This window comes from Populus nigra, chromosome 1, assembly GCF_951802175.1.
Source record: "Populus nigra chromosome 1, ddPopNigr1.1, whole genome shotgun sequence".
In the NCBI taxonomy this organism is placed as follows: Eukaryota; Viridiplantae; Streptophyta; class Magnoliopsida; order Malpighiales; family Salicaceae; genus Populus; species Populus nigra.
Window position 1 is genome coordinate 50,117,996 of NC_084852.1, and position 16,863 is coordinate 50,134,858.

Below are 16,863 nucleotides of genomic sequence, written 5' to 3' on the forward strand. Positions count from 1 at the left end.
AAGAAACATCATTTCCTTAATTTCACGTTCTTCGATAAACGTTATGGTCATTTTATATATATATTGCCGTGTGGTGCGGTTTTTGAAATTTTTGTTAAAAAAACTATAATTAATAAATTTCTTTGAATCATAAACACAAAAAAGTATTCTCAATATCAAACTCTCCGAGAATTTATATTAATGAGAGCTTAATTCTGGTGGTGCGGTCTTGAAATTTTAGTTAAAAAAGAGTAATAATTAATAGTTTTTTTAAAAAAAATTATTTTCTAAAATCACCAACACAAAATCATTCACAATACTAAACCCCATAAAAATATACTTCGATTAAAGTTTAATCGTGGTATTTTCTCCATAATCTTTTTAGCTCTCTTCACATTACACCAATTATTTTTGAAAAAAATGAATATATTAAAAGAGCTAAAGTCAAAAGTAAGAAATAAAGAAAATAAAGAGAAAAAAATAGAATAAGATATAAACAAAAAACAGATAATAAAAAATAAAAAGTCAACAAATACATATCAGATAAAAAATATCACGACTGAAAAAGTTGATGCACCACACTTAAAGGTTTCATTTGATATTGTTAGACTAATTTATAATGCATTCAGACCGTATAAGTAAATATGTTTTAATAATCATAAAAAATTTATTTGAAAACTTGAGCTAATTCAAGAGATAATATAAAATAAAGATAAAGCTATCTTTGAAGTTTTAATTTCATAAATTCTATCTCGTTTATAAACTATTTAACTTCTATTTTCAATGTGATGAGCTCTTCTTTAACAACTCCATCACCTTATTTCAAATCTTTAATACCCATTTTGTTTTTAACATTCTTTTTTTTTTATTACCATTAAAATAATAGAAATAATATTTTTATCATCTGAATAGTTATAAAATTAGTTTTGAAGTTAAAAATTTGGTAAATGGACACTTTGACTGTTGAGAAATTAATCTAATACTGATATGGTTCTTTCAATAGAAGTACAAGTGGAGATAAAAGTATAATTATTGAGACTTCATTAATTAAATTTCTTATATTAAGACTATAGTTAATTAAATGAAAGTGAATGTATAAGTGGTAGAGAGAAATATAAGGAATAAGATTTTATTTATTTCTAAACAATCAAAGGAATCAGCTTGCGTTCATCCCACTAATTATAATTATTATATTAATCCATTTCTTTTAAGAAGTTGTTTTCAGCACAACTGATGTGCTTCGTTTGGACCATGTAATATAATAAAGGTACATTTTGACCTCTGACCTAGAACAGAAAATTTGATTTGGATTTTCTTAGACATGTGCAGCACAAACACTGTAATATAATAAAGGTTAAATTTTATTTTTTCAAGGTTTTTTTTTTGTTTTTTTTATAATTTTTATAATTAGAGTTGTAGAGCCCATTTGTTTTTGTATTTTAAAAATGCTTTTAAAAAATTTAAAAATTCTTTTTATTTTTTTTGTTTCAAATTAATTTTTTTCTTTAAATTATTATAATATATTAATATCAAAAATAATTTATTAAAACAATATTATTTTAATAAATTTTTAAATTAAAAATACTTTTAAAAAAACCAAATTAAAGAAATGATTTTGGAATGGTGCGGTGATTTGTTAGCCAGGAAAGTGTCCAATAAATAAATGTGTGTGACACGTGTTTCAAGGTGGATTCAACACTATCTTAGCCCTTTTTTGCGAGGTTAAATTTTATAGCCATGAATGGCTAGATTGTTGTTTTTTGGGCTGCTTGATGGGCTCATATTGGGCCTGGCTGCGCTGCGTATTTGAAGCTTCGAGTATAGTCCCAAGATCACAGTAGCTGTATCTGCAGCCCAACTTTCTCTTGCAAAACGGTGGACAAATATAGGCCTAATCTAAATATGTAAACAATCTTGAAGGAGTTTTGATGCTCTGTTTGATTAATCACTGAATGATAAAAAAAAATAAAAAAAAAAGATGTTTTTTATTAGAAAGACAGAGTCATAAACATACAAAGGATAGAGAGATGTTATTCCACAACAATAGTGAAATGCCATATAAAAATTATTTGTTTGTTTACTACTGTGGTGGATAATATTATTTAAAAGTGTTTTTTATTTAAAAATATATTGAAATAATTATTTTTTTATTTTTAATATTAAAACTATTTAAAAATAATAATAATAAAATAATAATTTGATACTTTTCCTAAATAAAACATACTTTTAAAATACAAAAAATAAATAAGTACTTTATAAGGTATAATCAAGCATGTGGTATAGCGATTGATGATGTCCCATTGGCAAGCCAATTTGTGAATAAGTTTGCTGTCAATTTCACTCTCAACGACCTAGAGAGGCACTCGCCAACAACAATTACACCTTTATATATTTAAATTTGCCCTTATATTAAGAAATAATAGTGGATTATCTTTCCTTTTCGTACTGGATCGGTCCATCTTGGATAATTTACTAACTTTAGAAATAAAATCTCGTACTCACGATAGTTTGAGAGGGTTTTTTTTTTTTTTTAATCTCTAATGAAATTCTTAGTTACAGTAATTTCCTCTTAACATCCTATCTAAGTTGGAGATATTATGATTTCATACTTCTACATGTGAATGTTATTAACATTTGATATGTTTAAATAGTCGGAAAATGAATTGTTTCACATTACAAATTTAGTCATTAGTCTTCTTAGTCTTCTTAATTTTGACAAGGAGCAACTAAACTTTTTTATTTATTTAATAATTTTTATTTGGTTGGGTTAATTGATAATAGATGTGACTTCTTTTTATGATTCTAATTTATATTATTATGTGATGATGTTGCGAAATACGGTATGCTTGCGAGTGAAGTTTTTTGGTGTTTGGACAATGAATAATCTATGTTCATGTTAATATTTAATTTTCTAAAACTTTGAAAGTGGATGGCTGGTGATTTAAAGTCTAACACCTGTAAAATAATCTTTTTTTATTGGGTTTAGGAACCCTCGGATGATTAAGTCAATAACTTTTAAGAGAAATTGTAAAAAAATAATAATAAGCTTTAAATTTTCATAACAAAAGTGTTTGTTCTTGTTTTGATATAATAAATGCTTTGGGATTAAAAAGTATTATTGTCTAGAGAATAAAAATTGTTAACCACTTTACATGGGTGGTTCAGAAGGTATTTATAGCCCACGAACCTTATTGTTTTGTTGGAGTTGAGGGGCCAAAGAGTCATTTTCTTCTAATAGCATTAATGAAAAATAAATATCCTTTACGCAATATTATTGAGGTGGAAATAATATAGGTCATACTAATGGATAAAGGGAGACAGATAAATATCTTTTACACAATATTAATATGGTGAAAATAAGGTAGGTTATGGGGAGAATTTTTATATACATTGGGTGTAGGGAGACAAATAAATATCTCTTATACAATATTAATAAGAGATAAATATCTTTTATACAATATTAATGAGATGGAAATAAGTTAAGTCTTTGAAATATTTTTTATAAACCTATGGGTGTAAAGAGACATATATCTTAAACATTAACATTAACATTTTATGTTAAAAGTTATAAAGATAAATAAACGGAGCCTTATGAGTTATGGCCCAACATAGGGCTTATAATGATCTACAGACCTTTAGTCCTTTACACTTAGCACTCTGCCAAGCTCAAGGTCAATGAGTATGGCAATGAGCTAAATTCATGCCTTGTTGGGCTCGCCGCTTAGCCAAGCCGAGGAGTTATGAGTTTGGCAGTTCACTAGACTCATGTCTAACTAGGCTCAGCACGCAACTAAGTCTAGGGACGATGATTTTGATAGTTCTCTAGATCCATGCCTAATAGGGCTCGACGAGCAGCCAGCCCAAGGGTGTTGGGTCTGGCAGCTCGTCAGATCCATATCCACTTGAGCTTGGCATGATGTTAAGCGTACTGGGGGTGAGTCTAGTAACTTGCCAGATCTATGTCCGCTTGAGCTTAACAAGTAGTTGAATCTAAAGAAATTGAGTCTAACAGCTTGCCAAACTTATATTTACATGTTCGTTTGGATTCAACATATAGTTGAACCTAAGGATGTTGAGTCTAACAACTTGCTAAATCCACGTTTGCTCAGGCTCAACACGCAGTTGAATCATGAGGATATTGGGTCTTGTAACTCGCCAAACCTATATCCGTTTGGGGTCGACACATAACTGAATCCAAGAACATTATGTATGACAACTCATCAGACCTATGCCCACTTGGGCTCGGCTCATAGCCACACTTAAAAGCGAGCTATACCTATATCATCTGAACCTGATATTCTTCCAAGCCTAAAGATATTAAGTATGGATGTAAGCTTATTCACTTATCATTAAATCATCACCCTGCCTTTAAACCTTTTAAAAAAAGACTTAGACTCAAACTTAATTTTTTAAAATATATTCATCCATTATTGTGGTTTTATTGTGTTTGAAGAGTTTATTAGTTGATGAAGAGTTTATTAGTTGATTTATGTACGATAATATAGTTAAAATGACAAGTTTAATTTTACAAGGATTGAAGTGTTTTTACTTAATTATTTTTCCTCAAATTATCATAGATTTATTTTTAAATATATATTTTTTCAAATAGTATCATAGATCTATTATTAAAAAAACTTATTTAAATTTTTTTCTCTACTTTTATCCTTAAAAACATTTTAGATTACTTTTAAATAGAAGTGTGAGTATTCCTAAAATCTCATTTATTATAATAAATATAAACTTATTTTTTTTATAATATAGATTTCTCTTTCTTTCTACTTAGACTCATAAAGTTTCTTTCAGTTTTATAATACAAAATAGATGACATGTTTTTTTATTAATTTAAAATATTTAGATCTTATTTGTTTACATTAAAATAATATCTTTTAAATTATAAATTATGGTTAAAAATTAAAATTATTGTTTTGACTAATTTTTATTTAAATTGTAATTTACAATGCAATATATCTAGTAAATAAACTTGTTTTCAATAATTTTAGTGATTGATTTTCCCCCAAGGCGGTTGAGTAAGAACCAATAGGTACAAATCTTTGATTCTAACAAGGCACCTCTAATCTAATCTTTAACTTGTAAAACGCAAGAGCCTGTCCTCCTGGCTACAACTCACTCTTGTCTGAGTTCACTTTCAGACAAGGACACCCACAGTTGACAACAGAGTCTCTTGCTTTCCTTGTAACCAAAGCTTTACACTTTCAACACAAACACTCCATCCTCTCTTCCTCTCCATTAAAGTTCATAACTTTATGCTGAATTCCCATTAGATCTCACCAAGTTTCACTGCTTTCATTCTCTCTATTTCATTTCAAGTAAGTAAAACCTTATTTAGAGCTTTCCTTCTGGCTTTCTTTTCCTATTTTTCCATTTACTTGATTCAGTACTTAGTTCAAAAAGGATTGGATTTTGAACCAAACCCATTATTGGATTTGGTTTAAGAAAACTTAGGTTGGTTTTATTTTCCTGTTTGAGTTCAAGATCTGAGTAAATTTTGGATTTGGGTTTTATAGGTTAGAGAAAACCCATGAAAGAAACTAATCCTGGAGCTGATCCTATAGGGCAGAACCTGATAAAGCTGATAAGTAATGTATGTTTCTCAGTGTTTGTGTTCTCAGTTTTGATATTTACTGTTATTGCAATCACTTACCAACCACCAGATCCATGGCTGGAATCAGCTCCGGCTTTAACAAAACTCTTTACACAAACTGAGAATGCTACTTTTAAAATTGATGATACTGTTGCCAAAACTGGCGAGGATTTGCAAACTGAGATTGCCCGTGCAGTTTCTCCCACTGCGGATATTAAACCAATTACCGAGGAGGTGATTGAGAAAGAGGAGGTGGAAGTGAGCAACATGACCCTCAAATCATCTGGCTGTGAGGATTTGGAGGTAGTGAATTGTTCAGACCCGAGGGTTTTGATTACGGTTGAGAAGTTCAATTTGAGGCTGTTTAAGTCAATTGTGTTTTTGGATTATCAAACTCCTGTTAATGGATCGAAGCAGGACGAGTGTGATGTATCATGGAGGTTTAGGAATAAGAAGGAGAAGTCGTGGAGGAAATATAGGGATTTTAGGAGGTTTAAGTTTGCAATTGGAGAGAATTGTTCTTACAAAATTGTGCATGCTGGTGGTTGGCATTCTGGTATTAATGCCAGGAGGATGAGGATTAGAGTTAATTCCACTAGGAGTGGTGGAAATAATCCGAGAGCTGCACCATTGGTTCGGGATGATGAGATTAATGACACAATCCCAAGCTTGGGATCGGAAACGAACTTTAGAAAAGGAAAGTACTTGTATTATTCAAGAGGAGGGGATTATTGTAAGGGAATGAATCATTACATGTGGAGTTTCTTGTGTGGGTTGGGGGAGGCTATGTATTTGAACAGGACATTTGTCATGGACTTGAGTATATGCTTGGCAGGTAATTATAATCCGGATGGGAAGGACCAGGAGGGGAAGGATTTTAGGTTTTATTTTGATTTTGAGCATCTTAAGGAGGAGGCGTCAATTGTTGAAGAGGGTGAATTTTTGAGAGATTGGAAGAAATGGGATCGCTCACATAAGAAGAAAGTTCCAGTTAAGAAGGTCGTGACCCATAAGATGACACCGATGCAACTAAGGAAAGACAAGAGCACAATCATATGGAGGCAGTTTGATGGTCAGGAGCCAGAAAACTATTGGTATAGGGTGTGTGAAGGGCAAGCTGCAAAGTACATTCAGAGGCCATGGTATGCACTTTGGAAATCAAAGAGATTGATGAATATAGTTACAGACATCAGTGGGAGAATGGACTGGGATTTTGATGCGGTTCATGTGATTCGTGGGGAGAAAGCGCAGAATAAAGTGCTCTGGCCACATTTGGATGCTGATACATCACCTGATGCACTCGTTGCAAAGCTTCAAGGGATGATTCAGCCTTGGAGGAATCTGTATATAGCAACCAATGAACCATTCTACAATTACTTCGATAAACTGAGGTCTCACTTCAAGGTCCATTTACTTGATGATTACAAGGAATTATGGGGAAATACAAGTGATTGGTACAATGAGACAATGCTTTTGAACAGTGGTCGTCCTGTTGAGTTTGACGGATACATGAGAGTTGCTGTGGATACTGAGGTTCTTTACAGAGGAAAGACTCGTGTGGAGACATTTTATAATTTAACCAGTGACTGCAAGGATGGAATCAATACATGCTGATGAGGTTGGATGCTACTTTTTTCTTTTCCGAAAATTGATTCATGTCACTTGTATTCTTGATTCAGTTACAGAATGATACAAATTCAGCTCCTTTTATTTTTATTTTTCCATTTGGTTCTTTTATTCTATTGGCCATTGGCATTTTCCTGTTTGATCACGACAACCCTATATCTGTAAAATATAAGTTCAATTTTTGTGGCGTTCATTTGCTCTGTGCTCGTTTCTCAAAGTGAATGAATGTCCTCTTCATCTCATCATACCTATGAAGTGTTGCTGTATGTGCATCCGTGTTCAATTTGTTATCCCTTAATTAGCTTCTGAAGAAGTGAACAAATGTTGATTTTTTTCTGGGATAAATTTGATGATGATTTTGAAGTAAAATGTACTGGATCTCTTATAAATGGTTGATGAAAGGTCGAGGGAGAGCTCCTTTAGGTTTTCCTTAATTCCTCTGAAATCGGGTTGCATGTTGTACCTCCTACTGCTCAAAGAAGATCTGAAACAGGAGAGACCAGCTTTTAAGCTAATCTGAAACTGAATTGGAGCGAAAATCTTATCCTTTTTTCTTAGTGTGAGCTTCATGAGGCTTTCCTGCTCCTCCTCTTGCTCCTGCATGCAGTGTTGACAATGTACCATTCCAGCAGTATAAGGTAGCTCCTGCTCATGAAAATTACAGGAAATTTTGAGACGAGTTTCACAAGAGATTATTGAGATGCTTATGGCCATAAGCCGACTTTCATTTGTGTGGTTTTATCAGTGGTAGAATTACGAGTGGTTTTTTACATCAGCATGCTTAAATCAGTTGATATTTTGTTGCTTTTGTCATGCAATCAACTCTGTTTTGAGAATTCAGGCATGGTTCTGAGTTCCAGAATCATCGCCAAGGGTCCTCCATCAATTTGATTTTTTTACGACTGATTTCCAAGTCATTTTGATGTGTGCTTTCAATAGGGGCTTTTCTTTGCCGATGCCTGTTTGCTAAGCATATCCTATGCTTTTCACAAAAGCATATGCAACCATTGATTCTTCTGAGGAGTTAAGAAGAAAAACTAACAAAAGCTAGATTGCACTTCGCATCCAAGTTATATGCTCTTTCTGAAGTGAGAAATATAGCCCACAACCACATCAGGGTTTTCGCTTACACAAATACCAGTTCATCCTATTCAACACAATTTTTATGCATCATGTCCTCTACTTTTGGGAGGCTTGCACACGCAATGAAAATAATCAATTGTAAAGATAGCATCACAGGAATAAAAAAGAAAAAAGAAATATTTTTCCTCTTTGAAGATCATCAGGAGCAGCAAACAACTAAAAATTTGCATTGCACTCTTCTACATTGCAGCTTTGACTTGATGTCACTTGTTCATGGACAGGTATATAATCCTACATAGAACACATGAAACAAGAGTTAAGGCATCAGAACTGACATATACTTTTGAGATGATGAGTGCATGTCAGTACCTCCATTCTCTGGATTAGCTCTCTAGCAGTCCTTGCAGACACGACAATGTTCCTTGCAGAAGGATTAACAAATCCTTCTTCTACACTTTTGTCAAATAATCCAAGCAAGCTATCATAGTACCCATCAACATTTAACAGACCCACCTGCATGTTTTTTTCCCCAACCAATTTGAGAACGAGGAAGAGAGAGGTTAAGAATGCAGATGAAAGAAATGGCAGACATTCAGCAAAATATGGGAAATCCCTTGCTGCTATCCTACTTTAATCTCATGAATATTCATTGTCTTCCCTTTTCCCTATTTCGTTTCTTGGCAGATAAATGTACAAATACATTTGAGTTCCATACATTGCATCTCATATGGATTGCTGTGACAATGAACAAACACACTGAAAAAGTGAAAACAACACTTTAGAAACCAAAGCTTAAGTTTTAATTATGGGCCTAAAAATGGGTGTCAAGTCTAATTCATGGCCATCCATCTAACCCCCTCAGTATTTGGACGGCTGTCAAGGTTACTGCCAATATATATCTATAGCCAGATCGGACTGCTAACCGCAAACTGCTTTCCAATGTCCTTGCCGATTTGATGGTTTTTTTAATAGCTTTTGATATTAACAATGTTTATATATATATATAACTCTATTTTAACTTGACAAAATAATATTATATAATATAATTTTTTTTTAAAATAGCATAATTTGATATCGTGTCACATTTTAAAATGCTCATAGTGGAAAACACAATATTTCAAAAAATATTATAAAAAAAAAGGACCTAAGATATATCAATTCCAATTACGGTATCATTGACATCACAAAGAATTGTTTTTACCCATGATATTGGCCAATATTCTTTTCAAGTAGTGTTAATAAACTAAAATACTCGTTAACAATGCGATTACAAGATTCGAAGAGTGATTAAAAATACATATTTTTCAAATTATTATTATTATTATAATCATTATCATCATAACAAAATGCATATTTATAATTAAAAGTTGATCAGCTCTCCAGCTAGCTACCAAGCTTGAATCTTACTTGAATCCTCTCAGTACTGTACCAATGTTAACATCCCACCCTCTTGCAAGACACGATTGCATTTTCAGTGGCTCCTTTGCATGTTTGTTTTTCTTTTGGAAAGAAGTTATGTCCAATATAGGCAATAGCTCCTCCTCCTCCTCCTCAGAGGGAGGGAGTGTAGGGAATTCCGATCGGTGATGTTCTGATATTTGCCCATTGGAGGCTAAGCACACTGACACAATATTTAACGTGGTTCGGCAAACCGCCTACATCCATGGGAGAAGCCATTGCATTATATAGGGAGAGAACAAGATTTACAACAATAGAGGAGGAGGAATCATCCCCTCTTTGGCAACTCTCAACCTCACTCTATTTCTCTCTTTTCAGTGCTGAAATGGCAGCTACTGCTGGATGCTTTGGCAGCCCACTCTCTCTTACATCTCTCACATCTTTGGCTCTACTTTCCTTCTCTTTACTCTCTTATTTTGCTCTCTAATGTATGCCTCTATTTATAGGCATCCATGACAGCCCCTCTTGCTCTTTTGTCAACAATGGTGGCTGCCAAACTTACCAAACTTTGACATTAGACAATGGTTGTTGGCTGCCACCAACAACCCACCATTGCAGCCATCTTCTTTGACAATGACAGCCACATAATTGGCAATATTTTAACAATCACCCCCTTTGCCATTTATGTGGGCAATTGTTCTCTTGCTTCTTTAGCACACGCTTGCATCCTGCAGCTCTTCCAAGCTTACCATTCCGAGAGCGTCTTTGGCCAAGTTTCCAGGTACTTGCCAAACCTTTCAATCACCAGAGTCATCCAAGCACCCCTTTGCTCACTCCAAAGGATCACTTCAACCAGATGGTTTGTCATATCTCATCTGAAGAGTGTTTAATGTTTGTCTCTGGAACAACATCCCCCTTCAAGCATATCAACCATGCTTGGCCCGGAATGATTTATCAAGCCTTACACCAAGGCTTACAACACCCCCCTCAAACGGATATTTCCAAGTGCGACAGTCATTGAGTATTTTAATGTGATCTCGAGCTCACCACTCTTCCAAGAGTCTACTCATCCCAGAGTTGCGTCTGCCCTCTGTTCCTCCCTAGGAACCACGCCTTACTTCTCCGTGAGTCTCCAGCTCTTAGTCTCAAGAGTCCAGGTAGCTCTTCACCTTTAACCATGGGGACAGCCCATTAAAGGTTGATCCATCTCTATCTTCATACTCTGAGTATTACAATGTCATTACTAAGCTCACCACCTTGACAAGAGTCAACTTGTTCCCGGAACCTGCGCATGCCATCTGCTTCTTCATAGCAGCTGCGTCTTAATGCTCCACAAGTCACCCACTTATTGTTCAAGGCAAATGTCTTCTAGCTCATTGATCTTTAGCATGGGGGCAATATCCATGAAAGTCAATCCTGCATTTGTCTCCATACTCATCATAGCCTCTTCATTGGCTATACATTTGTCCACTTATACCAGCCATCACATTGGCTCTGGGGCATTCTGTAATTGGGCTCCTATCATGGCCCTCACACCTTCTCCTGAGGTGTCTTTGCCTGTCGTCATGAGACGGTCTGAACTTGGACTCATATCATGGTCCTCACACCTTCCATCCGAAGTGTCTCCGCCTGTCGTCATGAGACGGTCTGAACTTGGACTCATATCATGGTCCGCACACCTTCTCCTGAGGTGTCTCTGCCTGTCATCATGAGACGGTCTGAACTTGGACTCATATCATGGCCCTCACACCTTCCATCCGAAGTGTCTCCGCCTGTCGTCATGAGACGGTCTGAACTTGGACTCATATCATGGTCCGCACACCTTCTCCTGAGGTGTCTCTGCCTGTCGTCATGAGACGGTTTGAACTTGGGCTAGTTTCATGGCCCACACACCTTCTGCCTGAGGTGTCTCCGCTCATCGTCATGTGGCGGTCTGTACTTGGGCTCGTTTCATGGCCCACACACCTTCTGTCTAAGGTGTCTCCACTCGTCGTCATGCGACGGTTTGTACTTGGGCTAGTTTCATGGCCCACACACCTTCTGCCTGAGGTGTCTCCGCTCATCGTCATGTGGCGGTCTGTACTTGGGCTCGTTTCATGGCCCACACACCTTCTTGCCTGAGGTGTCTCCGTCCATCATGAAGCGGTCACATCCTCCTTCATCGGGGATGTCTCCAGCGACTCTAAGATTCTCTACCACCATATGGACTTGGGAGAGATCAATGTCACTGATCACATAGAAAGAGAGTTGCGGTGCACTCTTCGCAATCTTCCATCTCATTTTCTATGTTTGGAGCTTCTATGCCTTTCTGCTTGATAGCTCCACCCACACCAACTCTCTTTGGTGTCTTCGCCTTTCATCGGCGGTCGCACCCCCTTAATTAAGTGCTTCTGCAACAGCTCATCTTTCCATCATTGCATGCATTGGAAAGGTCCTCGCTTGTTGCCTTTATCAAGAGCACAAGAGACTTCCTGTTGTACAACTTTTTCATACAGTCTCTACTCTGAGCTTCATCTAGGAACTCTTCTTCTCCTTGCACCTATCGCCTCATTACAGTACCTCGTTGGATCCTACGAGTACTCCTGCACAATCTCCGTGTGCTCTCGTGCAATTTCGGTTCTCCAGATTTCTCCCTATTCTTTGCTTTTATGTTTAACAGCAGCTCATCCTGTCACAACATTTATCCAAGTCAAAATAGGGTGCCAATCTTTATCCCTTGTTGTATTTCTCTTCCATTATCAGGGTCTTCATTAATTCTCCCTTCGAGAAATTACAGTCGCCGAATCTAACTTCTTTGGAGAAATCACCACTCCATCAGATCCTTGAACATACGGAACCCAACTGTTCCTTTGTGCCGTCATCTTGCTAGTCTTCAACAGTTTCATTACAAACTGTTACATATACAAAAATAGTACTGTGTGGATGATCCTTCAACTAAGCAAGTTCTCAGGAAAGATTTGGAGGGGTCACACTGGTCCCGCTTAAAACTCAATCTCCTAGACAGAACTTCTTAGAACGTATCTATCCACCGTACTGCGTTTTTGTATATACAACCATTTGCTAGCTTTGTTGCGGCTTTCCTTTACAAGTGATCTGGGGTATCCCGGTTTTATACCTGATTTCTCAACATCTGGCGAGACTACCAGTTCTTAGATTCGTCAAGATTGGTCTTCATCAATTTCCACTCTCCACCTCACATCGTCCACATGATCGGGTGTCCAGAGTATCCCAATTTTGCCTTCCTTCAAGGCAATTAAAATTTCTCCGCACTTAGCAGTTCAGCACATGTAATTGGGCAAACATGTGCACTTTCTCCTTCTTCATCTCTATCGACCACCATGATGACCTTCAGATGCCTCTTCATCGGGCAATCTCTTTCAATAATTCACCACTACCATTTTCGATCTCAAATCTCAATGATCGGACCATATCATTGCATCCGGAACGATCAATTTAGCTGGAAACAAGTCTGAACTCGTCCAAATCGCATTTCAGACGGCTAAGATTTGATCAAAACAATTTTGGCCTGATGAACGGCTCAGATTCAATCTCAGATCCAGTTGCACATAGGATCAGCTACGCTTGATCCTATCCCTCGGCTCGCGGCTCGGCTCGACTCCATTCGGCTTGACTCAACTCAGCTCGGCTCGCGGCTGATGACGTGGCAGGTGGTCCCACTGTGCTGACGTGGCTGCTGATTGGGCACTGACATGGCATGCTACTATATATGCTGATATCACAATTACAGCAGGATGACGTCATCCCTATCATGTCTACTGTACATGCTGACATCATCTTTATCCGGGTCAGTCACATGGATCGGGTCAACTGGTATTCGGGTCGAGTCAACCCATCCGGGCGAAGAAGACGCGTGGCATAAGTTTTCGACGTTCGATTTCGACGCCGTTTTCACCAGTGGCTTCGTCTCTTCCTCCTCTACACGGTGGTATGGTCAAAACATAATTTTGACAACTTTTATTTTTGAGCAAAAATCAAACACCACTTCAAACCATATGCTCTGATACCAATTGTAGGGAATTCCGATCGGTGATGTTCTGATATTTGCCCATTGGAGGCTAAGCACACTGACACAATATTTAACGTGGTTCGGCAAACCGCCTACATCCATGGGAGAAGCCATTGCATTATATAGGGAGAGAACAAGATTTACAACAATAGAGGAGGAGGAATCATCCCCTCTTTAGCAACTCTCAACCTCACTCTATTTCTCTCTTTTCAGTGCTGAAATGGCAGCTACTGCTGGATGCCTTGGCAGCCCACTCTCTCCTACATCTCTCACATCTTTGGCTCTACTTTCCTTCTCTTTACTCTCTCATTTTGCTCTCTAATGTATGCCTCTATTTATAGGCATCCATGGCAGCCCCTCTTGCTCTTTTGTCAACAATGGTGGCTGCCAAACTTACCAAACTTTGACATTAGACAATGGTTGTTGGCTGCCACCAACAACCCACCATTGTAGCCATCTTCTTTGACAATGACAGCCACATAATTGACAATATTCCAACAGGGAGGGATTGTGGAGAATCATAAATCAATTTCGTGACTCTTATTTAATAGGAATATTAATTCAATTCAATTACACATAATATTATTGTATTGAAACAATATATATATATATATATATATATATATAGTAGAAATAAAATGAGCATGTTTCTTTTCACCTTTAATTTTAAAATAATATAAATTTAATTTAAAATTGTTTCAGATCGAAACATATTTATTCTATCAAATATATTTTTATTATTTTTATATATGTTTTTTCTTTATCCAAAAACACTAACCAAACATAACATAGCTGATCAAATCCTAATTATATATCTTGGTATTATAAAGCATGAATATTAATTTTGATGATTCCATTTATCATGTAATTAATGCTATTTAGCTTAATCATATTTTACAATTCAGCCCTTCTCTCCAATCATAATATCAAAATATTATGACGACTGTACTGCATCGATCATCATTCATTCTTTTTATAAAAATGTTATCATTGGCCACACTAAGGTTTTATAATATCATCCAAGATTGTTTACAAAATTTTCTTTTTCCTTCGAAGATGAGGGTGCCGAATTGTTAGCTTAATTATTTCCGAGTATAGATGTTTTGAGAAAATCACAAAATATTTACAAGTTTTACGTGGATTTTCTATATGTAGCACGAAGGAAAATCATATGGAGATCAAAAGAAACGCAAATTAATAACTCACTGGCTTGTTATGGATTCCAAGCTGAGACCAAGTTATCATCTCAAGCAACTCCTCGAAGGTTCCATACCCTCCTTCATTAACACACAGAATAAAAGGGAGCAATCAATAGCCAACAATATATCTTGTTGAGGCAGGCATGTTCTTGTCTTTTCAACATTAAAAGTAATGCCTGAAGGCTTGTGAAAATGTGATCGTGTAAATACCAGGAAGAGCAATGAAAGCATCAGCTCTCCGAGCCATCTCTGCCTTCCTTTCATGCATATCGGATACAATTAATACTTCTCCAACAGTTTCACCTGAAATCTGAGAAGAAATCATTCATGCATGTCCATGAGAGGAGAGGGTGATGTGAGAGGAGATGAAGCCTCACATACCTCAATTGGTACAAGAGCTGTTGGTATAATTCTATCCAAAAGAAACAAAAAACTGAAGTGAATTAAGATTATAATATGACTACGTACATGATGATATTCATGTATGCAGACACACAAAGATTAGCATAATAGAACAAAAAGAAAAAGATTTCTTACCCTAAAACATGACTCCCGCCATCATAAACTGTTTGAGAAACAAGCCCCATCAATCCAACACTCCCTCCTCCATACACTAAATCCATCTTCCTCTCAACCTGAGAATTCCCTTCTTCATATAAAAAACCCTCCAAATTCTGATCAAAAGTTGAAAGAAAGAGAGTGAGGATTAGTATACTAACCAGTTGTCTTCCAAGATCAAGGGCTGCATCACTGAATATCTTTTTATTCCCTGACTTGCTTCCACAAAAGACACAAACCCTTGTGAACTTTCCCATGATTAGCTTCTCTATTCACTTCCAAAGAATACTAGAATTGATCACACTATACAGAACTCCTCTAACTAACAAGTCTACACATTTTTGTGTATTATATATGTAGTCTAAAGAAGTGCTTAAAAAATCAAGAGTAAATTATTGTTTAGACCTTAGGTTTTCATCACAGTTGTAACTTAGTCCTTCATATTTGAAAACCTAAACGTAAGTAGTCTTTCAACTCTCATTGACCATTTTTTTTATTTAAAACACCTATTTGGGATTTTTCTTAATCCTATGTCCGATGCACCATTTAACAATTTAAGCTCTTGGAGAAGAATCAATATTATGGTCGGGTTTTAGAGAATGGTCAACAAGAGTCAAGGGACTAATTTATAGATTTTTAAACATAAAAGACCGAGTTATAGCCACATTCAAAACCCAGGAACTAAGAGTAATTCACTAATCAATGAGCTATTTTTTGTACAGGATTATTAGGCCAATCACACGTGAGCCATGATTGATGCTTCATGCCCCACACGATGAATAATAATGCAAGTGTGTTTGAGTCAAAGCTGATTCCAGCTTTCTTTCTAATCTTTTGTTTTGTTATCCGGTGGGTGCACCAATAATATATACTGTTCATTTTTTAAAATTATAGAGATGTTCATCCTACTTTAGATTGAAAAATCCCATTCGGGTTTATGTTTGGTGGATAGTTTGTATCACAGAAACAAAGTCATATCGTATTTCCCTGTTTCGAGATAGAAAATATAAAAATAGTAAAAAGAAGTTTGGTTTTTAAAGGATAAAAATAATCCTTAAAACTATTTCAAAGATAATTTTATTTTATATATTTATTTTTATCCTTTCAATTAAATTATGTTTCTATCATTTATATATATTTATCCTTTTTATTTTAAGATATTAATCAAACATGATTAATTGTAAAGCCCTATTGTGCTGGTTGAACATTGAAAGCACTAGGGTATGTATAATTTCTTGTCTTTACCATCCATGCATGTTTTTGCCAAGATTTCTTCTTGAGGAGGGATCAACTTGGAATCATTGAGAAATTCATGGAAAGGATGGTTAAAGTAATTAACCTTTTATCCTTAATTTCTTGTCTTTTCAAACTTTATCAAGAATGTAATCAAA

The 16,863-nt window shown here is 35.7% G+C and overlaps 2 protein-coding genes across 2 annotated transcripts; one reads left to right on the forward strand and one right to left on the reverse strand.

Annotated features, from left to right (window-relative positions):
- Nucleotides 1-5,051: 5,051 nt before the first annotated feature.
- Nucleotides 5,052-7,400, forward strand: LOC133697651 (uncharacterized). Its single transcript, XM_062120398.1, has 2 exons — nucleotides 5,052-5,306; nucleotides 5,505-7,400. Exon 2 carries the CDS (start codon nucleotides 5,519-5,521, stop codon nucleotides 7,193-7,195), a length of 1,677 nt encoding a protein of 558 aa, XP_061976382.1. The 5' UTR covers nucleotides 5,052-5,306; nucleotides 5,505-5,518; the 3' UTR covers nucleotides 7,196-7,400.
- An 859-nt stretch (nucleotides 7,401-8,259) lies between these two features.
- LOC133697726 (cytokinin riboside 5'-monophosphate phosphoribohydrolase LOG8-like) lies at nucleotides 8,260-15,780 on the reverse strand. Its single transcript, XM_062120513.1, has 7 exons — nucleotides 15,634-15,780; nucleotides 15,452-15,549; nucleotides 15,296-15,326; nucleotides 15,125-15,224; nucleotides 14,922-14,992; nucleotides 8,660-8,803; nucleotides 8,260-8,581 (listed from the first exon to the last, which is right to left on the reverse strand). Exons 1-7 carry the CDS (start codon nucleotides 15,727-15,729, stop codon nucleotides 8,507-8,509), a joined length of 615 nt encoding a protein of 204 aa, XP_061976497.1. The 5' UTR covers nucleotides 15,730-15,780; the 3' UTR covers nucleotides 8,260-8,506.
- Between the last annotated feature and the right edge of the window lie 1,083 nt (nucleotides 15,781-16,863).

Bases quoted from the DNA above. Each gene is read 5' to 3' on its own strand.
- LOC133697651 (XM_062120398.1), top strand. From the start codon at position 5,519: ATGAAAGAAACTAATCCTGGAGCTGATCCTATAGGGCAGAACCTGATA.
- LOC133697726 (XM_062120513.1), bottom strand. From the start codon at position 15,729: ATGGGAAAGTTCACAAGGGTTTGTGTCTTTTGTGGAAGCAAGTCAGGG. The intron at 15,327-15,451 runs GTAAGAAATCTT...TCTTTTGGATAG, and splicing joins GGCGGGAGTCATGTTTTAGG to AATTATACCAACAGCTCTTG. The intron at 8,582-8,659 runs GTACTGACATGC...TGTTCTATGTAG, and splicing joins AGCTAATCCAGAGAATGGAG to GATTATATACCTGTCCATGA.